Genomic DNA, 22,756 nt, shown 5'->3' with positions numbered 1-22,756 from the left:
GTTATATGCCAATAAGTCATTTAGCAGTGAGTTTGAGTATCTTGAATTATTCTCATGATAAACAGTGGTAACAGAGGAGCATGCAAAACTCTAAGAAAGTACCTCCAAATTGGCACACATCTGATTCACCAAATGTTACCTTTCAGTACATATGACAGCAAGGTTTATCAATAATGGTTTCTGAGAATCCTAGGTCAGTCACTGGGAATTGAATTTACTTGTTCAAAAAACCTTTAAAAAAATGATCTGCCTAGCCATTATGGAGACAAATCTTGGCCCCTTAATAAGAATTGTTGAGCTGGGAGCAGAGCCTTGAGTATTTTCTTACTTTTCTGGCACTAGGCCATTGACAAAATTCATGTAAATAAAAAAATGGACAAAATACCAAAAAATTAACTACTTGAAAACATCAGACATCAGCCAAAACAATGAGGATTTGAGAGAGCCAATCCCCAATTAGAAGAAAGCTACATTGACATGAACTCTACATATAGCTCAGTTTTTGTTTTTTTTTTTTTTCTCCTTGAGGGAAATTGCCAATTCTTAGTAAAAGTAATAGAAGCAGAGGAGCAGAGAGCAGCAGTCCAGAGCGTGCTTCAGTTTTTGCCACTGGGGAGGCAAAAACTATAAGTCAAAACTTCTAAGGTATCCAGACTAGAGGGATCAAGTTTCCAGAGAAATAGAAACCATGGAAAAAATAAATGTGATATTTTACTCATAATTTTAAGATATTTTCTGATTTCTGAACTATGCATTCTCCAAGTCAGTTACCAAGAAAACAAGTATTGATATAAAATATCTGCTATTAAATTAAAAAAACTGAAAAGTGATTTCAGGAGTCTTACAGTGGAGGGGACAAAAAAAAAAAATGGAATTGAGATCCTGTCAAGGAGGGGCATTGAGACACTTAATGAAATATTCTTCATAGACATTCTATGAAGGAAAACATAAATAGTGTAGCTTACACAAAGCATAACATTCAGCCTGAAGCACTCTTAAACCCCTGTTTGTAGGAGGGTCATCTTGCCTGGAGGATCCCATGGACAGAGGAGCCTGGCAGAATACAGTCTATAGAGTCACAGAGTCAGACCTGACAAGTGACCTAGCAGCAGCAGCAGCAGCATCTGCCTATATTTAGCTGCCTAACAAAAGAAAGTTAAATATGCTCTGGAGGAAGACAATATCATCAAAAACCTCTACAAATATTCATGCACAATGTCGAGAAATCAGTATAAAAAATTTTCCAGTTATGCCAAGAGACAGGATCAAATGATGGTAAACTAAACTAAACAAAGAAATAAGCAATCACTCCATAAATGCAGATCCACAGATTATCCAGATATTGGAGTTATGGAATATTGGCTTAAGATAATTATTATTAGTATGTTCAAGATAGATAAAAAGTTGTAGAGTGTCCTCAGAGAATTAGAATCTATATTAGTGAATCAAAGGGAAATTTTAGGACAAAAATACAGTAACTGAAATTAAGAAATTAATAGATTAGTTTGTGAGCAGGAGAAAAGATTTAGAAAACTGTAGAACACATACATCTTGAAGCTCAAAGAGGAGAAGTGATGTAAAAATATAGAAAACAGCATGAGGCATTTGAGACCTGATGAAAAATTCCTACTGTAAATTGTAGTTCTAGAAAAAGAAGAGAAAGATTTTGAGGCAGAAACAATATCAAAGAGCTAGCAGCTGAGAATTTTGCAAGGTGACAAAAACTTGATATCAAACTACAGATTCAAACTGTTTTTCAAACCCTAAGAAGGATAAATAGAAGGAAAATCACAACTTGATTCATTATAGCAAACATGCTGAAAATTGAAGGCAAACAGAAAATACTCAAAAATAACCAGAGAAAAATTATGCTACTTTAAAAATAGCAACAGTATCATTGGCACACTGATTTTTCAACAGAAACTATGGAGGTCAGTAAACAACAGATTGATGCATTTTTTAAAATGCTAAAAGAATAATTGCCAATTTATAATTCTATATTCAGCAAAAAATCTTTTAAAGAAAAATTAAACATATTTTCAGACAAAAATAGATCATTTAATACCAGCAGTAAAGTAAATATTGAAGAAAGCTATCCAAATAGAAAGAAAATGACTCCAAATAGAAACAGAGACATACAAAAAGAAATGAACCACACTAGAAAGGATAAAAATATTAAAATAAATAAAATATTAAAATAAAATATTAAAAGTAATAAAAATATTTTTTTGTTTTAAAATATATGTGGTTAAAACATGACAACAATGGCAAGAAAGACAAAAAGAAAGTAAATTAAATTAAATGATTTAAGGCACCTTCTATACCAATATTTAGAAAAATTACTGATTTGTTCATTTTAGATAGTTATACATACCTTATGTAAGAATTAGCTCAAAATAGATCATAGGTTTAAATATAAAAAGTAAAACTGTATAACTTCAAAAAGAAAACATAAGAGAAAATCTTCAGGGCAAGGTTAGGTGAAGAGCGCTTATATATGACACCCAAAGCATAGTCCATAGAAATGAAAATGGATAAATTGAACTTAATCAAAATTAAAACTTTTTCTCTGAGAAACACTCTATTAAGATGAACAAAGCAATGGCAGACTCGGCAGAAGGATTTGCAAACCATACATCTCACAAAGGATTTGTGTCTAGAGTATATAAAGAACTTTGAAAACAAGAGTAAACAAATATTCCAGTTAGAAAATGGGCCAAAGCACAGACATTTTGCCAAAGAAGATATACAGATGGAAAGTAAGCACATGAAAAGATATTTGACATCATTAGGGAAAAACAAATTAAAGCCACAATGAGGCTACACTTATTAGAAGACCGAAAAACGAATAATAGCAACACTAAATGCTAGCGAGAATGCAGAGAACTGGATATTGCATATATTGCTGATGAAAAAGTAAAATGGCACAGCCACTTTGGAGAATACTTTGGCAGTTTCTTGTAAAATTAAATGTATACTTACCATATGACCCAGTAACTGGACTACTGAATATTTATCCCAGAATAGTGAAAATATATGTCCCCTCCAAAACCTGTGTATTGATCTTCATAGTAGCTCTATTTGTGATAGAGCAAAACTGGAAATGACAAAAGTATTTTTTAGTGATAAGTGCTTAAGCAAACTGTGATCCATCCATCCAGTGGAACGTGCATGCGTGCCTGCAGTGCTCAATCGCTCAGTTGTGTCTGACTCTGCAACCCCGTGGCTTGCAGCCCACCAGGCTCCTCTGTCCATGGGATTTTCCAGGCAAGAGTACTGGAGTGGGTTGTCATTTCCTACTCCAGAGGATCTTCCTGACCCAGGGATGGAACCTGCATCTCCTGCTTGGCAGGTGGGTTCTTCACCACTGAGCCACCTGGGAAGCCAATGATACTACTCAGTAATAAAAAAGAACAGAGTATTGATACATGCAACAATTTACATGGATCTCAAGGGTATTATGGGGAGTGAAAAAAATCTCAGAAGTTGCATGCTTATGATTTATATAATATTCTCCAAAATTTATGTGGTATTCTCAAAGCTAGAAAAGAAAACTGGAGAGAGAGAACAAGCTAGTGGTTGTCAGGGGTTAGGAATAGTAGAGGATTGAGGAGAGAGGTATGTGTGAGGGGGGACATGAAGGATAATAGAGGAGCAATCTTAATGTTGATTGAATGTTTCAGTGTCTTGATTGTGGTGGTAGTACACCAAGGTATACAAACATGTGATAAAATTTCATAGAACTACACACATACACACAAGACTGCATGTAGAAACTGGTGAAATCTAAATAACGTCAGTAGTCTGTATGCATAAACAGAACATATCACATATAGCTCTTTGAAAGCTCACTGAATGAAGGCATGAATGAATAAATGAATGAAGGTGTTAAATTTAAATGGTTTCAAGAAGTGTTTTTTCAAACTAGGGTTCTGTAACAACCTAAGGGGTGGGACGGGGTGGGAAGTGGGAGGGGGTAGCAAGAGGGAGGGGACATAGGTGTACCTATGACTGATTCATGTTGATGTATGGCAGAAACCAACACAATATTGTAAAGCAATTATCCTTCAATTAAAAATAAATATTTTTTTAAAGAAGAGAAAAAAAGAAATATTTAAATTATGTCATTGGTCACTGACTCATAATGAATTAAAAAAGAAGCTAGGGATTTTAAATTTTATTCTTAAACCTTTTAAGAATAACTAGTTCCCCTACCACATGTTTCCTAATTTGTTTTTAAGAAGTAGAAGACTGAACAGCTGAAATGTCTGACTCAATATGAAATTTCTCATGTTCTTATTTACTTTTTCTTGTTCAATCATAACTGCGATTGAATAAAGGAACTATATTGACCTAAATCAGGTGTAGAGTAGTACAGACAGCTGAAATAACATGATAGAGGAAGACGTTTATGATTTTCTAAACAGAGTCTTTACAAAACTCAAGATAAGATTATCTGTGTCAACATTCAAGACTCTGTATTTTGAGGGTCACTCGAGTGACCTGGCAGATAAGTATGCTAGTCTGAAAGTTTGAAGATTGAGGCCAATTTCTGACTACAAATGGCTTAAGTCACTATGTGGAAAAACCAAGGTAATCTGTAGTCAACCCATTTCTGACCTTAGCATGATTTTGTACTTTCAATGGTGTGGTAATGCAGGGCAGAATTTTTTTATAAGTAAATGAGTAAGTGAGAGCCCCTTGAGCTCAGAGGTTTGAATATCTTTACCTTTAGTGTACAACACTTAAACTGAAAACATGTCTTCAAAGGCAGAAGTCTTAAGTTAGTGGTTGTTATTATTGTTCAGTCGCTAAGTCCAACTCTTGATGACCCCATGAACTGCAGCATGCCAGGCTTCCCTGTCCTTCACTATTTCCTGGACTTTGCTCAAATTCATGTCCATTGAGTCACTGATGCCATTCAACCATCTCCTCCTCTGCCGCCCCTTCTCCGCCTGTCTTCAATCTTTCCCAGCTTCAGGGTCTTTTCCAATGAGTTTGCTCTTCGCATCAGGTGGCCAAAGTATTGGGGCTTCAGCTTCAGCGTCAGTCCTTCCAACAAATATTCAGGGTTGATTTCTTTTAGAATTGACTGGTTTGATTTCTTTACTGTCCAAGGGACTCTCAGGAGTCTTCTGCAGCACCACAGTTTGAAAGCATCAATTCTTCAGTGCTCAGGCTTCTTTATAGTTCAACTCTCATATCCACACATGACTACTGGAAAATTGAATTGAATTTATTTCATGGCAGTGTCAAAGATAGAATAATTAGAAGTTCACTGTAGAGATATGCACAGCAAAATTGGGAGACAGACAGGCAAATACAAACTTATAGTAATACTATGTGATGCTGCCACACATGAGGTCAAGTAGGAACATGACAAGAAAGTGCTTGGTTATGCCAAAAATATCAGAGAAGAAGGGGAGAGTTTGCTGAGGGGCTGAGGCTTGAGGAGAGAGTTAAAAGATAAGCAGAAGTTTGCATGGCAGACAATGACAGGGCATTCCAGAGTGAAACAAAAGGTAGATGCTAATGTTTAGACTGTTAAAAACTTAGACTTGCTTAGAAATGGAATATCCTTGGAATCGCTAGAACAGAGCTCTTCAAACTCATTTTTGCTTTCCTGTAACTCCTAAAAGACTTTTGAAAAACCCCTTTACCCCTTCATAGATTTTAAAAGTAACATCTAAAAATTTAGCCATAAGTTTAAATTATAGCAAAGAATATTATCTCTGGTGTATTATCTAAATTATTGACATTTAAAAATGCTTTTTAAATCTCCTCTTCTAAATGTATCCTCACTAACATAACAATTTGGTAATTACTATCATTCATTTTAAAATGTATGGCCCATGCACTTTTTTAACATTGAGAAATTATCATTGCTCCTTTTTTTCTCTTTGGAATTGTGTTTCCATTTCATTGCTCCTGTAGAACTTTGTGGGCTCCCCTGGTGTCTCAACAGTAAAGAATCTGCCTGCAATGCAGGAGACATAAGAGATGTGGGTTCGATCCCTGGGTTGGGAAGATCCCTGGAGGAGGGAATGGCAACCCACTCCAGTATTCTTGCCTGAAGAATCCTAGGGACAGAGGAACCGGGAGGGTGACAGTCTATAAGGTTGCAAAGACTTGGACATGACTGAAGTGACTGAGCGCACGTGCCCTCACACGTACACACACACACACTCACGTAGAACTTTGCACTTAATGTAACAATGAAAGAAAGTGAAAGTGAAGTCACTCAATGATGGCCAACTCTTTGTAACCCCATAGACTGTAGCCCACCAGGCTCCTCCATCCATGGGATTTTCCAGGCAAGAATACTGGAGTGGGTTTAGTAAGTCACCTATTTATCTTCTGAAAACAGATTTTGAGTAAAACAACTCTTTTGTGATATCTTATAATTAAAGTTTTTATTTTGAGATAATTATATATTCACATGTGGTTGTAAGAAATAGTACAAAGAGATTCCACATATCCTTTACCCATTTTCCTTCAAGGGAAGCATCTTGCAAAACTATAATACAATATCACAAACAGGATATTAATGTTGATACTGATCATAAATTATAATGAGTTAAAAATTTCTTCTCAATTGAGTTAGCTTTTGAAATGTTTCCTTGTCCAAAACTGATCAAAACAATACTTTAAAATGTTGATTGATGGCTAGTACACAAAGTGGTAAATGCACATTTAATGAGTTGAGAATGGCTTTTCTCTCCCAGATTAGTTCTTATGTCAGTGGATGAAAAGTAATTACTGCTATAATAAGACAGGATTTAGCATCAGTTGTATTGCTTTATTTATTTTTTTTCTTTTTTAGCTCTAAGTGCTGAGAAATTTTTTTCACATAAATAAGTAGATGAGGGAGATAGAGTTGTGTTTACCTGAGTGGATGGTGGTACCAAGGTAGAAAATATAGAAAAAAAGAGGAGCAAAGAGTGAGGCAGTTTGATTTTGGAGGTGTTAAATTTGGGGTCTCTATCAATTTGACCATGCAAAGGATTTCCACAAAAGCAGAAGGAGGAGCAGGATTCAGAAGTGTACCAGACACCAAAGGAAAGAGGGGTTTGAGAGAGTCCCTTGTGACCCACAAATAGGCCTGCTTCAGAAAGATGAAGTAAGTACAAGGGCATCTTGGCTAGGTTAGAAAAGACAGTCAGTCATTCTCTGGCATGGGAGTTGAACACTTCAGAGTGTTCTGGGCCAACCATCTTTCTAATTGTCCTAGGGAATGTCTGTACTGCCAAGAACATTCAGAGATACTGATCAGATCACAAGCAACATGCCCCAGTGCGTGGGACCTAAGAACTGTGTGGGAGGGAACTTGAGCCTGGCTTACAATGGGACTTTAGACATATAGGATCTTCTGTGGAGTCCAGGTAATACGACCCTTGTAGGAAAAAATATCTTTGAGTGATAGAGTGGGCTATGGCTTCCAAAACATAGGAAGAAATATATGTTGAGCAAGTCACCTAATATATAAAATGGGGATAAAGGAAGAGAGCCTGGCACATGGACTACCCTGGTGGTCCAGTGGCTAAGACTCTGCACTCCCAATGTAGGGGGCCCAGGTTCAATCCCTGGTCAGGGAGCTAGATCCCACATGCTGCAACTAAGACATGGCACAGCCAAATTAATGAACTAATTAATTCTAAAAGTACCTGATGCATAGTAAGGCTTCAGTAGATATTAGCTCCACTGGTACTAGTAGTAGTAGCAACAGGAATAGAAGTTCCACATACCATGTGTCCGTGACTGACATTCTTGGTTGTGCCCTTAGCCTCTCACCTACCTCATCTCCATCCTAGAGAATTTTAGTGTCCCAGAAAGATGTTTGCTCCTTTGTAAAAGAGTAAACAATGTGTTTTAAGGGTCAAACTGTTCGTAGTGGCAAAGCAATTTATAAGAAGCAAGGAGATTCCATATATATGTGTAATATGCAATATTTATTTTTCTCTTTCTCACTTTATATAACAGGCTCTAGGTTAATTCACCTTAGTTCAACTGACTCCAATTCTTTCTTTTTTATGGCTGACTAATATTCCTTTGTATATATGTACCACAACTTCTTTATCCATTCATCTGTCAATGGACATCTAGGTTACTCCTTAAGCAGGAGAGGGTGGGCTTGATTGAGGGGCCTAATTGAGAAGATAGCCTGGACATACACACAGTACCTAATGTGTAAAGTGGATAGCTAATATATATAACACAGGGAGCCCAAGGAAGCTGCTCTATGACACAAGGAGGCCAGCCTGGCAGTCTGTGACCACCCAGAAGGCAGGGATAGGGGATGGGGTAGGAGGGAGGCTCAAGAGGGAGGGAATATATATGTGTTCTCTCTCTCTCTATATATATATGTCCTTCCCTAGTAGCTCAGTGGTAGAGAATCTACTTGCAATACAGGAGCCACAGGAGACATGGGTTCAATCCCTGGGTCCAGAAGATCTCTGGAGGAGGGCATGGCAACCCACTCCCGTGTTCTTGCCTGAGAATCCCATGGACAGAGGAGCCTGGTGGGCTATAGTCCATAGGGTTGCAAAGAGTTGGAGACGGTGACTGAAGTGACTTAGCATGCACATGTGCATATATATGTGTGTGTGTGTGTGTGTGTGTATTTTAAGTTTTAGCTGATTCATATTGTTATACAGCAGGAATCAGCACAACATTGTAAAGTAATTGTTGTTCTTCAGTTGCTAATTCATGTCTGATTCTTTGCGACCCCGTGGACTGCAGCTTGCCAGGCTTTGCTGTCCTTCACTATGTCCTGGAGTTTGCTCAGATTCATGTCCGTTGAGTTGGTAAAGCCATTATCCTACAATAGAAAAAGAAAACAGAAAAATTAAAAGAAGCCAAAGTCGTCTCCTTATGAGTCACAGAAGGAAAGAATAAGTGATTGTTGGCAGTTTGGGGGTGGTGGGGAGTACCGAGTCAGGGTCTGTGGTTATCACAGGGCCAGATGGACTGGAGGAGAGGAAAGGCCACAGAGGTGGTGCAGGTGTGGCATATGTCTGGTGGAAGGCAAAGCAGGAGCTGCATGGCCGGGTAGGGGAAGATGGAAGCAGCAGATGTGAGCTCACAGAGGATATAAACGTCCCTCACCTAGAATTTTCATAGGGGATCCCCATCCCCCCCTCAAGACAAAGCTCGACTTCCTCCTAACCAAACAGAAGACATTGAGATTGGACTCTGACATCAGCTGTGACACATGCATGCACAATGTGAGTGAGAAATGGCCATGGATTTGGCAAGTGGGAAGTCTTTGGTAATCTCAGCCTGATTGTCTCTGTGGAGTACGGATGGAGGAACCAGAGTGGAAAGGGTCGAAGGGTCTGCAGGACGTAAAGAGGGGCACCCTGGTACAACAAACCACCAAATGATGGGGCTAGAGCAAAACAATTTCATTCTTCTCCACCGTCTCCTCTTCACTATGCCAAAGTGGAGCGATTCTTATGTGCGATGAAGAGTAAACAAGACATGTAAACTGGAGCACGCCATGTTCATATAAGGACTTACGGAATCATTAATGAGAAAAGCTACAGGGCACGAACATGATAAGGGCTTTTACTGGCCGTTACCCACTGGCTGCTTCTGTAGATTATTGAATTATCAGAAGATGACATTCTGTAAATGGTGTTATTTTAGGTTGCTTGGAGTTTCAAACATAGTGGGCACTCTTAGACATTGAAAGCCTGAAAAAATTATCCTCTAGTATGAACTACACGTCCTGAAATTGGGGTGGCCCAAGGATAGATTTGAAGAAGTGGCAGGAATACACAGAAAAGCTATACAAAAAAGATCATAATGTCCCAGATAACTACAATGGTGTGATTGCTCATCTAAAGCTAGATATCCTGAGCTTGAAATCAAGGGGGCCTTAGGAAGCATCACTACAAACAAAGTTAGTGGAGGTTATAGAATTCCAGCTGAGCTATTTCAAATCCTAAAAGATGATGCTGTTAAAGTGCTGCACTCAATATGCCAGCAAATTTGGAAAACTCAGCAGTGGCCACAGAATTGTAAAAGGTCAGTTTTCATTCCAATCTCAAAGAAAGGCAATGCCAAAGAATGTTCAAACTACCGCACAATTGCACTCATTTTATGCACTAGCAAAGTAATGCCCCAAATTCTCCAAGCTAAGCTTCAACAGTATGTGAACTGAGAACTTCCAAAAGTTCAAACTGGATTTAGAAAAGGCAAAGGAACCAGAGGTCAAATTGCCAACATCTGTTGGATCTTAGGAAAAACAAAAGAATTCCAGAGAAACATTTACTTCTGCTTCATTGACTACACTAAAGCCTTTGACTGTGTGGATCACAACAAACTGTGGGAAATTATTAAATAAATGGGAATGCCAAACCACCTTACCTGTCTTCTGAGAAACCTGTATGCAGGTCAAGAAGCAGCAGTTAGAACTGGACATGAAACAATTGACTGGTTCAAAATTGGGAAAGGAGTGCATCAAGGCTCTATATTGTCAACCTGCTTATTTAACTGATATGCAGAGTACATCATGCAAAATGCCAAGCCAGATGAAGCACAAGCTGGAATCAAGATTTCCAGGAGAAATATCAATAACCTCAGACATGTAGAAGATACCACTCTTCTGGCAGAAAGTGAAGAAGTACTAAAGAGCATCTTGATGAAGGTGAAAGAGGAGAGTGAAAAAGCTGGCTTAAAACTCAACATTCAAAAAACTAAAATCTTGGCATCCAGTCCCATAACTTCATGGCAAATAGATGGTGAAATGATGGAAACAGTGACAGACTTTTTTTTCTTGAGCTCCAAAATCACTGCAGATGGTGACTGGAGCCATAAAATTAAAGACACTTTCTCCTTGGAAGAAAAGCTATGACAAACCTAGACTGTGTACTAAAAAGCAGAAAGATTGCTTCGCTGACAAAGGTCTATATAGTCAAAGCTATGGTTTTTCCAGTAGTCATGTATGGATGTGAGAGTTGGACTATAAAGAAAGCTGAGTGCTGAAGAATTGATGCTTTTGAACTGTGGTGTTGGAGAAGACTCTTGAGAGTCTCTTGGACTGCAAGGAGATCAAACCAGCTAATCCTAAAGAAATCAATCCTGAATATTCGTTGGAAGGGTTGAAGCTGAAGCTGAAGCTCCAATAGTTTGGCCACTTGATGCAAAGAGCGAACCCATTGAAAAAGAATCTGATACTGGAAAAGACTGAAGGCAGGAGGAGAAGGGGACGGAGTACGAAATGGTTGAATGGCATCACCGACTCAATGGACATGAATTTGAGTAAGCTCTGGGAGTTGGTGAAGAACAGGGAAGCCTGGAGTGCTGCAGTCCATGGGGTCACAAAAAGTCTGACACAGCCGAGAAACTGAATAACAAAAGACAGGTTTGAGGAGGGCATGGCAACCCACTCCAGTATTCTTGCCTGGAAAATCCCATGGAAAGAGGAGCCTGGCAGGCTGCAGTCCATAGGGTCACAAAGAGTTGGACATGACTGAAGTGACTTAGCATGCTTGCATGCAAAGATAGTTTTATGCATTTGTGAGTAGGTGGAATATTAATAAACAATCACCTTTACATGTGATACCTTGAAAGGTCTCCTCTACTAGAACATATCCTAGTAATCACTGAATCCTTTGTTTCCAGAACACTGTTGTTGGTCACTAAGTCATGCCCCATTCTTTTGCAGTCCCATGGAATATAACCCACGAGGCTCCTTTGTCTATGGGATTTCCCAGGCAAGAATACTGGAGTGAGTTGCCATTTCCTCCTCCAGGGAATCTTCCCTACCCAGGGACTGAACCTGTTTCCCACGTTGGCAGGCAGATTCTTTACCGTTGAATCACCAGGGAAGCCCTAGAACAGGACCTGACACTGTGTAGATGCACAATGAAGGCTGAATTGATAAATCAATTATAGAAAATATCTTTCCCATTCATACTCTGTAGTGCTTAAGATTTTGGCATGAGGTTTTGTGTGTGTGTGTGTGTGATGCACCACCCTCATCCAATAGCAAAGAAAAGATTACATCATAGGTCTCTAAAGCCTCAGAAATAACATCTTCAGTTTTCATTAATCGAATTACTTTTCTCCCATGGTATGGAAGTGGTTAGAAAGCCTGGAGTGCTTGAGAGTTGGGAGGTAGGAATGGCTGAAAGAGTGTAAAAGGAGAGAGAAACAACATCAAGCTCTGCAAAATCTTTACCCTCTACACATTCTACTCTTAGTTCAGTCTTGCCCAGAACAAGGACTTCTTTCTCATGAGACCACAGGCTGTAAAACCAAGAAGCCAACACAGGGCTTGGAGATGAATTATGTCTGGATTGGTCCTGTTAAAAATTTGCTTCATTTTCTAAGTGCTAGTGGCTTTTTAAAATATTTTCCATTTCTTTCTCTCCCCTTGTCTGTCAGTCCACCTCTGCCACTTTCCTCCCTTGCCCTGCCCACAAGTGCTCCTTCCTCAGACCCAAACACATCCTGATGGCTTTGTCCCTTCCTTGCAAAGAGTGTGTTTGGAGGAGTGTGTTTCAGCCAGTAACTGGAAGTAATCACAAGGCACCTGCAGACCAGCTCTCAACCTCCTTGTTTTATGGGCATATAATATTCAGCCCTAAAAGTTTTACAGAACAGTTTTAAAGTCATTTCAACTCATGTCCTTTTCCTCAAGCCACTAGAGGTTTTTTGTTTTTGTTTTTTTTTAGACAGAAGTGACTTTGGGAGTCATTTCCTTCCCACACACCACTCTGGCGGTCTTGTGGTGAAGCGGGGAAAAGTTGGAACTTGGGAATACAGCATCACTTTGGGAGCTTGGCTGTCTGCTACTGAGATTTCATCTTTTAATCAGCAACTTCTCTCGCTTTTCTTCCTCTGCACCTTCCTTCAGACCACACAACAACCCTGTCTTATTGTTTTAGTTCGTCTCTTATAATCAAAGCTGAAAGGTCTTCTAAGAAGGCACTGGCTCCCCGCCAGTCCATTAAGCAACAGCTGTGCCACATATGGCCACAAGTTGCTAAATCCAGGGAACCTCATTCATATTGTGTTCTGTGTATAAGTCAGTTGTACTGGTATGTATTGAGTTCAAGTTCCAGTATCATATTCAGATATGCAAGAAATGTAATCTTTATTTATTCTTCTATAATTGAATTTTATTTCTATGTTGAGCCTCTCTGTTGCTGGGTAGTAGAAATTTACTCTCAACTGAATTTCCTTTGCTTGGGACTGTATCTAACTGCAGATCTGGCTTATAAATGCCAAGGTCATAGAGGGAAGGTTCATTTTATCCTTAGTCATGAGGTGATGCTGATCGTCTGAAATGACCCTTGTTCCCATCACAGAGTCCTCTACCTTCAGGGATTCCCTGGTAGGCCCTCTGTTACCCTTCTCTCTTAACATCATTGGGCAGCCATTCTTCTTTAGAGCTAGGTTCCTTAATCCGGAACCCATCGCTGGAATGAGGCAAGACCCCTCCTGTTGCCAGATCATATGCACATATTTTGAATCTTTATCCCTTTACTGGGGTCTCAAAAGATAGGCGACAGTCCATTTTGTCTGGACCCACCATCATCTATACATTCTCATTATGTCCTTTTTATCTCTTCTTTCTTCCTCCAGCTTAAGAGAACCTTTCCAAGGCTAAGAGGATGGTGGTGGTATTGGTGATATGAGGCAAGGATTACCTTCCTGCATTTATCCACCATGCTAACTAAACCATAGAGTCCTCTCAACGTCTCAGTGGCATAGGCTTTGGAAATCTCACAGCCAGAAAAGGACTGCTTATTTCCTTGCTTTTCACTCTTTTATATACCTCCTAGTAAGGTTATAAATGAATGCAAGAGAGTCTGGGAGTAGGGTAAGAGGGAGGGAGGCAAGGAACCACTTGGTGAAATGTTAGTATTTACAAAATGTTGCTGAAAGTTGGCCCTGCATAGGTACACCTGTTCTGGTCATCAGTTCCTAGAAGCCCTTTTAGGACAGGTGTTGGAAAGTGAATGAGGGTAGAGAAAGTCCGACAGTGCCTTAAAGTGAAGATTGAGGGGTCAAAGTATGGTTAAAACAAACACTGGTATGTCTTTCTACTTCCTATTTCAATGTGGCGGGTGACAGCAGAGAACACAAAAGAAGGAATTCTATTGTAGAGGACATCCCATCCCTCCCAGAGGAGGAAAGACAAACATGAACAGTGGTTTTGATGTAGGAAATGACAATTAAATCTTTTGAAATTAGAGAAGTGGTAAGAAAAGGATTGACACTAAAGAAAAAAAGGTGTCTTGTTCAAATCTGACCTACCAGTAAGGTCTATGAAGCATTTAGCTTGCTTTCCCAAACCCTTAAAATTTTCTTTCCTCTTACAATCACTAATTTTAGGCCACTGCAAATCATTTTTGAATGCCAATATATTGTCTCTGAAGAGATTGGGCACTTGTCTATTTGCAACTCTGTTCAATTCATTTCTGTCTTCTGGGTGCCCATGGTCTCAAGATCAGAACAACCTGGAAGCAAAGTATGAGCATCTTAGAAGCAAATCAGAGCTCCTCATGTGAGGGTGTTTGTCTGCCTTGCTTGGTGATGTCTGCTATCACTCTGGGAGGTTTGCCCTGTTTGTGGCCTGACCTTAGCTTTCATTTTCAAGTTGAATGAAGATGGTTAGGTGAGAGCCAGTGAGGGGTGGGGGCAAATAAGTGCACGTGGCCAGGCTGCATTATGTAATTATAATAATATTGACAAATAGTCTAATACACCTTTTCAGTTACTTTGTTCTGGAAGATAAGTGAAATGCTTATTAATCTACATTACTACTTCAATCTTCATAACAACCCTTTAAGGTAAGAGCGCTTGTGACCACTGAACAGATTCACAAATAGCCTAACACTTTTACGCAATATCTTCCTAAATAAAGACCAATACATTCCCAGTGAATGTCCACAGCCAGAGAAGGAACCCCAGTCACTCCAAAGGCCATCTAGTGTGAGAGAGGCTTCTGTGCAGTGGTGTAAGGCCCCACTTATAACCACTCAGAGTCGGACCCACACGTGGTGCTGGTAATGAAAACGGAGGAAACTGTGGGGCGTAGGGATCCACTTCAGAAAATGGTGCTGATTTGTTTGAATATTAGTGCAAAATAGTGCTGGAAAGTAGCATTTTGTACCATCTTTTCCTTGTTTCTACTAAGTTTCTCCTGGAAAAGCATTGCTCATTTCCTTGAGAGGGTGAGAATTTGCAGCTTCTTGGATCTTCCCTGGTCAGACCCAAATGGCAGAGAAGGCAGGAAGGAGTTGCCATTCTGGCAACTGGACTTAGTGTTTACTTATCATATATCATGTCTTGTTCCTTCTTTTTTAAAAATCGAAGCATAGTGATTTACAATGTTGTGTTAGTTTCAGGTGTATATATGGGTTTGTGTGCCTGTGTTTGCTAAGTCACTTCAGTCGCATCTGACATTTTGCAACCCTATGGACTGTAGCCCGCCAGGCTCCTCTGTCCATGGGATTCTCCAGGCAAGAATACTGGAGTGGTTTGCTGTGTCCTTCTCCAGGGAATCTTCCCAACACAGGGATTGAACCTGTGTCTCCTGAAGTTCCTGCATTGCAGGTGGATTCTTTACCACTGAGCAACCGGGGAAGTCCATACATGTGTGTGTGTGTGTGTGTGTGTGTGTATACAATTTTTCAGATTCTTTTCTGCTATGAGTTATCACAAGATACTGAATATAGTTCCCTGTGCTATGCAGTAGGTCCCTGTTGTTTATCTGTTTTATATAGTAGTATGTATCTGTCAATCACCAACTCCTATTTTATCCCTCCTCCACATTTCCCTTTTGGTCACCATAAGTTTGCTTTTTATGTTTGTGAATCTATTTCTGTTTTGTAAATAAGCTCATTTGTATCTTTTTAAAAGTTATATTCCACTTATAAATAATAATATACAATATTTGGTTTTCTGTGTCTGACTTACTTCACTCAGCATGACAATCTCTAGATCCATCCATGTTGCTATAAATGGCATTATTTTGTTCTTTTCATGGCTGAGTAACTATGTATATATAGACACACCACATTTTCTTTATCGATTCCACTGTCAATGGACATTTAGGTTGCTTCCATGTCTTGGCTATTATAAATAGTGCTGTTATGAACATTGGGATGCATATATCTTTTTGACTGAGTTTTTGTTTCTTCTGAATATATGCCCAGAAGTGGGATTGCTGGATCACATGGTAACTCTATTTTTAGTTTTTTAAGGAACGTCCAGACTGTTCTCTATAGTGGCTGCACCAATTTCATCCCCACCCTTCCCAGTGTAAGAGAGTTCCCTTTTTTAAAAAAATTTATTTATTTATTTATTTTACTTTACAACATTGTATTGGTTTTGCCATACTTTGACTTGAATCTGCCATGGGTGTACATGTGTTCCCCATCCTGAATCCTCCTCCCACCTCCCTCCCCATCCCATCCCTCTGGGGTTCCCTTTTTTTACACCCTCTTCCGTTTCCTTCTTAATGAAAAAAAGTTGTCACCTTTTTTTTTTTTTTCAGATTTTGGATGATATTTCTCTTTAGATTCTGAATTTTTATGCTTCCCTCAGGCTTTGGCATGAGCCTGTGTGTGTGTGTGTGTGTGTGTGTGTGTAATTATTATGAAAATGTGGAAGAACTTTTACAAACTAAACCATGAAATAAATTAATGTCTTTCATCCTCACATGGGTGTATCAGTGTGTGTGTCTCTGAGTAACTAAAATACACTCCTCTAATAACTTGACCAGTTTGTCTTGGCTGGGAAAAGAGGGACTGAGAACAGCGTGGGGCCCCAGGGCGCAGGAGGGAGGAAGGGCAGCCCACAGGGGCGGAAAGGGTGTGAGGATGAACAGGCGGTGGTTGGACCACTTGAATGTCTGTAGCAGAGCGAGATGTACTGTCTGTGGCTGCTCATTCGCAGCCTTTCCCCTTCGCCTCAGGCTGCTTAGAGATGGGAACACAGCTTACCAAGCTGAGGTGGTGACAGTCGTAACATGAATTATCCACATGGTATCTATGATTGTCTCACTCAGTCCTGCATGTGAGCTCTCAGAGGCCCAGGAGGAGAACAGGAAGGACTCTTAAACATATACCCATGTAGGTTCCTCAATTTAGAGATGAAGAGGCCTAGGGGAAAATTAAAGAGCAGGGCCAGCATCACATAACTAGTTAGGGTCACATTTCAAGGTCCTTAATTTCTGATGCATAACCTTGAAGTCTAGCGGGCAGACTTCAAGAGGTCCAGGGTCTCGTACTTTTTCCTTAACAGGTATTGGTGTTCACAGCACTCACTCCTCAATGAGAATATGCACTACGCTATTTAACCCACATGTAGTAACTATGGGGCTTCCTTGTTTGGCTCAGACAGTAAAGAATCTGTGTGCAATGAGGAGACCCAGGTTCTATCCCTGGGTTGGGAAGATAGAAGAGAATGGCTACTCACTCCAGTATTCTTGCCTGGAGAATTCCATGGACAGAGGAGCCTGGCAGGCTGCAGTCCATGGGGTTGCAAAGAGTCAGAAATGACTGAGTGATTAGTAACTAATAGTAACTGAACTCATTACAAGGCATTCCATACAGATAATTTGGGGCTGGAATTCTCTGTAATAAAAAATGTAACTGTGAGTAAACATGTGCAAAGGCTTATGCTTTGCATTAAAATTTAAGTGCTGTCTGGTTAAATCTATATTCTCCTTCTTTGAGAATATATCTTAAAGGTACAGTGGAGGAGAACTCTGGCCAGTTGTCCTAAACATGGAGGAGACTTTCTGGCAAGGTTGAAGATTTGCATTTTTACACTTCTTCTTCCTTTTATAAATAACCAAGTTGACTGAAAGGAGACTGTGAATATTTTTGGATTTGGCAAAATCTTATCTAGACTTGAGGCACAGACTTCTAGAGGTTGAGAGGTTGCTAAGAAGCCCACCATTATCATGACCACACTCATATCCGCTGAGTGCCTCGGGGCCTCACTGACCGCCAGCCCTGTGTCACTGACACATGCTACTTTTGCCAGCTCTTCTTCCTGGATTCTTACTTCTTTCTTTCAGCTCTAGTTCCTTTCTCTACTGCTGGAGGAGATCCTAAGAGGACTTGGGCTAGACTGACCATAGGATGAGGAGCTATTTGATATTTGCTCAGGGGCAAGAATATGGATAGAAAATAACTACTGATTGGGAAGCTTTTTGGTCTTTGGATTAGTATTTCATGAATTGTGCTCCAAGTAGTTCAGTACTCCAGATGACAAAAACTATTCTGTCCCAAACAAGTTCTATGTCCAAACAAGTATGGGGCCCAAAGGATTAAAAAACATTGTTGTAGGACTTATTAGAATCCTTAATGTAACAGTTCTCAGGTACAATATGAATCTTCAAAAGGTTGGTATGGCACATTTTTCTCAAGCACATTTAACCACTGATACTACTTTTTTGTGTGTGCAAAGTATCACCCAGGACCAGAGTTTATAAACACAATTTGGGAAAGGCTATTCAGCATAGACACTCAAAACTTATAGGTAAGTTAGAGTCTTTCAAAGTTTGATGTCTGGCAAATTGGTGTAGGCATTTTTCAGAAAACAGAAATGTGCTCTCTTATAATCTTCATTGATGCGAAGGTTGATATTGCTGTTGGAGAACTGAGAGTATGAACTTCATAATGGAGTATGAACTTCAGTGATGATTATTACTAAAACTGGATATGTAAACATGAAAGGGAAGGCATCTTGAGAAGTGGACATATTTCAGTTCACTAGGTTTTATTCAAATACTAGGCACCCTGGATTTTTTAAAAAATAGATCTGTTTTCAAACTGCTTTTTAACTTTATATTGACATAATAATGATGTACAAATGAATAAAATGATACAGAATACATTTTTTATAAAAGACTAATGTTGATTTTTTTTTTACTGGAAGTAATAGAAATGATAAAAAAGGGACTAGTTTTATTTTAGATATGAAAGTAGATAGTGTATCTGAGGACAAGTCTAAACATGCCTTGGTTGATGTCAGCATGACTGACTAGACTGGAAGAAACTAGAACTTGGATTTAGAAACTGTCCTGCAAATAGAGTAGTCACTAAAAAGGCACGCTGAGCTGCCCATTACAGAAACCAATGGATATGACACTGGATAACCTGGTGATTGTGTTCTGCCCATAAAACCATGTAAAGTAGTTGTCTCTCGGGTATTGTATAGAGTTCAGGGTGGATCACATGGAATATCATCTGGCAAAAGAAAGGCAGGGGGATTCTTCTGGGGGTGCCTGCTCTACTCAGCAGACTACTGATATACAAAGGGCTTAGGTACGAGGAATAAAGCAAGTCCTGGAAACTAGGATTGGATCTAGGACACAAGGGTGGGGCCAGCCTGCAAACACAGCTAGGCTGACTTTGAATCCTAGGGTTGGTTAGTCCAGACCTGTTGACATATGCTGTTCCAGGTCCTGGAGATGAGGATTGGTCTGATCCTGATAATGTTTAGGAGTGAGAAAGGAAAGTCTTCCATGGGGAGAGGAGGAAAGCAGGGACTAGACAGAGTTAGGACACTCAGAGATCCTAAGCCTTTTCTTTTGTAACAACAGTGATACCACTGGGTGTTTCATCCAAGTCCATATTGGATGTAATGAACTCTTCTCTGAAATACCTCTCTTGGTGTTCCTGGGGAGACTGGGAGAAATGAGGGTGGTGCATATTCCCTGTAGTGCCTGTGGCATTTGAAATTTCATGGTAGTTCAGTTGGACCTCTCTTTTGTCTCAATGGTTGTTAGTTCCTTGAGAGCATGGGTCATAAAATCAGAAGCAACATGTACAACTGTCACTTGAACTCTTTCAATATGCCAAATGCTTTAAAAAAAAAAAAAAAGAGGAGTGTTATTATCTCTACTTTACAGACAACAGAACTGATCTTCTAGAATGTCAGATAGCTGTTCAAGTCCTCAGAGAACTGCATGTGCTTTCATTTAAGACCAATGGCTTTCAACCTGGGAAGTTTTAAAAAATATTGAGTCATGTACCCCATCCTCAGCTATTTGGATTCATTCCACTGGGGCTGACATTTTGACATCTGTATATTTCAACACCCTGAGGTGATTTTAATGTGCAACCAGGGCTCAGAATCTTGGCCTTCTATCATGTCGCCTTGTTGTATTGTTATCCCTGGTGTCCAGTACAACATTCACCCAAGACAAAGGTTAGGGACATGTTTATTGATTAGTTCAGAAGGTGTTTGTGGCTGAAGGGAAGAGCAGGGGCTGAATGCCACTAGAAGTTATAAACTGTTCCCGTTAGAGGTTGGAAATGAACACTGTTCCCAGAAGACAGAGGCTGGCTATTCATTATATGCTTAGAGATATTTTGCAAACCTTCCATTGCAGGTGGTGTTGTCCTCAACCCAGCCTATTATGGCATGCCTGGCCACACCAACATCATGATCCATGAGGTGGGGCATGTCCTGGGGCTCTACCATGTCTTCAAAGGGGTCAGTGAGAGAGAATCCTGCGATGACCCCTGCAGGGAGACCGTGCCGTCCATGGAGACAGGAGACCTCTGCGCCGACACTGCCCCCACTCCCAAGAGTAAGCTGTGCCAGGACCCAGAGCCTGCCAATGACACCTGTGGCTTCACCCCCTTCCCAGGGGCTCCATTCAGCAACTACATGAGTTATACAGGTATCACCATTGTCCTGATGGATTTCTTTTCTGTTAAGACTACATGGAAGCCTTTGTGGGCTGGGAGGGTGGAGGTATGAGAATCAGAGAGCATCACCAAGAGTCATTCATGCCAGAGAATTGAAGCGTATTTGTCATGGCATTTATTTTTCATGTCCTTGAAAAACTTACAGAAGTATTGAAGTTTGAAGCAGTCTCATTGACTACATTCTCCTCCACTAAAAATTAAAAGAAAAACATACCTCTGACACAGATAGTTAAAAAGGGAGACAAAGTCAAACACTCTCTTGAGAGCCCTTTGACCCCTAGAACTTGGTTACCCTGCTTCTCTAGAACTTGGTTATCCTGCTTCTTTGTCATATTCTTAGGGATTTACTATGAAGGAGATTCCAAAAGTGATTGAGAAAGAGGTTTTTGGGTCAAGGTGGCTGTTTTTACTGGTTTTGAAGTTGATCAGAAAGATGGCTCTGGTTAATGTTAGGCTCAGAGTTCCTTTTTCTTTCATGTTATTTTTAAAAGTATCAGATTCTCCTCTTCAAACACTAGCCAAGGGCTGATTCTTAGTCTTCCTATAAAAAATGGTGCTGTCTCACTTAAAAATGGTACTTTCCTGGTCCTGGGGACAACTTTAGTGTCTGGTTTTGTTGTCTTAGATTATGCTTCTTCTTTATCCTTCCATATCTTTCCTGTTTCTGTCAAAAAGCAATACTAGTCATCATCTCCTGATAATGGACTTAAATTTATCCCAAAAATTAAGGAGTGATGTGATATGATGACTTAGACCAGTGGTGAAGGAAAGAGGTAATTTTTCTATAGGGTTCAGGGACTTGTTAGTGATAAGTTCCAGAACCACCCCACCCTTCCGCCCAATAGAAAAAGGTAAATGATAAGATGCTGGCCATGCCTTTGAAGGGAAGAAAGAGTGTTGAACTAGTCCTGTCCATGACCCATCAATATATTGCTATCTAAGTCTAATCTAGGCACATGATTCAGGTACATAAATTTCATAAGGACCAGCCCTCCAGCCTCCCCCATCCAGCACACAGTGTCCCTTTCCAGGGCAGAGGGACCAGACAATGGGGTGCGGAGGGCAGAGCTCTTTAGGCACCACCTTTGAAGTGGACAGAGGAAACACCTGAGAAGGAAGGAGAGTGTTGGGTGCGCTTTCATGGAAAAAGACCTGGAAACTAAGATAACTCCCTTTCTAACCTTATGAAAGGTGTCCCTAATGGGGAATTTTGCCAGCTCCAAAGGGAAGCTGGGGATCACCAGTCCCAGGTGTGATGCCTCCTTGACGTTTTGGCTCTCTCTCCTCAAGCATCCCCACTGAATACTCACTAACCTCGGCCAAAGTCACCAGGCATAAAGCAGGTGTCTAACTCTACGCACGTTCATGGATAAAAGGGTCATATGCTGAAACACTGCCATCTTGTGGTTTCCTGAATAAACAGTGTCAGCTCAGAGCAACCTGTACCCCAGGGCTTGAGTCTCTCACTGGCCCAGCCCGAGGTAAACGTCAAGCCCAGTTTGCTTTAGAGATCAGCCACTGCTCTTCTCTGCCTTCTCTTTTCCATCTCCAGCCTAGATACTTTCTGGCAAAATCTATCCCTGCTGGGGGGGCTTTGCAGGGTAAAGCCTCCATCTCTCTCGTTTCCTTTTTTGTCTCCGCAGATGATGCCTGCACTGACAGCTTCACCCCCAACCAAGTGGCCCGAATGCACTGCTATCTGGACCTTGTGTATCAGCAGTGGAGCCAGAGCCGGAAGCCCACCCCCATCCCCATCCCCCCCATGGTCATCGGGCAGACTCCCAAGTCCCTCACTATCCACTGGCTGCCTCCAATTAGTGGAGTTGTGTATGACAGGTGAGAGGGCGCTGGCTGTGGGTGAGCTGATATCTTTCTCCATGGTGTTTTTTATGAATGAGGGAAAGAGCGTGAAGTTAGGGGAACCCCAGTTTGTAACGATAAGTGTGCACCATTGCTCAGGGCTGCCTCCGCCTCCCTGCTCCATCCTTATCTCCTGAGCAGGGTTCCTGGGGCTCTCACGCAAGCCAACACTGCATCACGTGTGCCCACTCCTTGGCCAGGGGCAC

At 40.5% G+C, this 22,756-nt stretch overlaps 1 protein-coding gene and 1 non-coding gene across 3 annotated transcripts in view; both read left to right on the top strand.

Moving 5' to 3' along the window:
* The window catches only part of PAPPA2 (pappalysin 2), a 301,087-nt gene that overhangs the window by 109,258 nt on the left and 169,073 nt on the right, over window positions 1–22,756 (top strand). For both annotated transcript variants that reach the window (XM_043485179.1, XM_043485180.1), the window contains 2 exons: window positions 20,369–20,662; window positions 22,334–22,526. In XM_043485179.1, coding sequence (XP_043341114.1) covers window positions 20,369–20,662; window positions 22,334–22,526 — 487 coding nt within the window. The remainder of the gene's footprint in view (window positions 1–20,368; window positions 20,663–22,333; window positions 22,527–22,756) is intronic.
* TRNAG-CCC lies at window positions 7,523–7,595 on the top strand. The gene has a single exon. It is a non-coding gene; the product is annotated as a tRNA-Gly (tRNA).

Source organism: Cervus canadensis, chromosome 13 (genome assembly GCF_019320065.1).
Source record: "Cervus canadensis isolate Bull #8, Minnesota chromosome 13, ASM1932006v1, whole genome shotgun sequence".
NCBI lineage: Eukaryota > Metazoa > Chordata > Mammalia > Artiodactyla > Cervidae > Cervus > Cervus canadensis.
The sequence above is the reverse complement of the archived record's forward strand: the minus strand, read 5'-3'. Positions and strand labels throughout refer to the sequence as shown.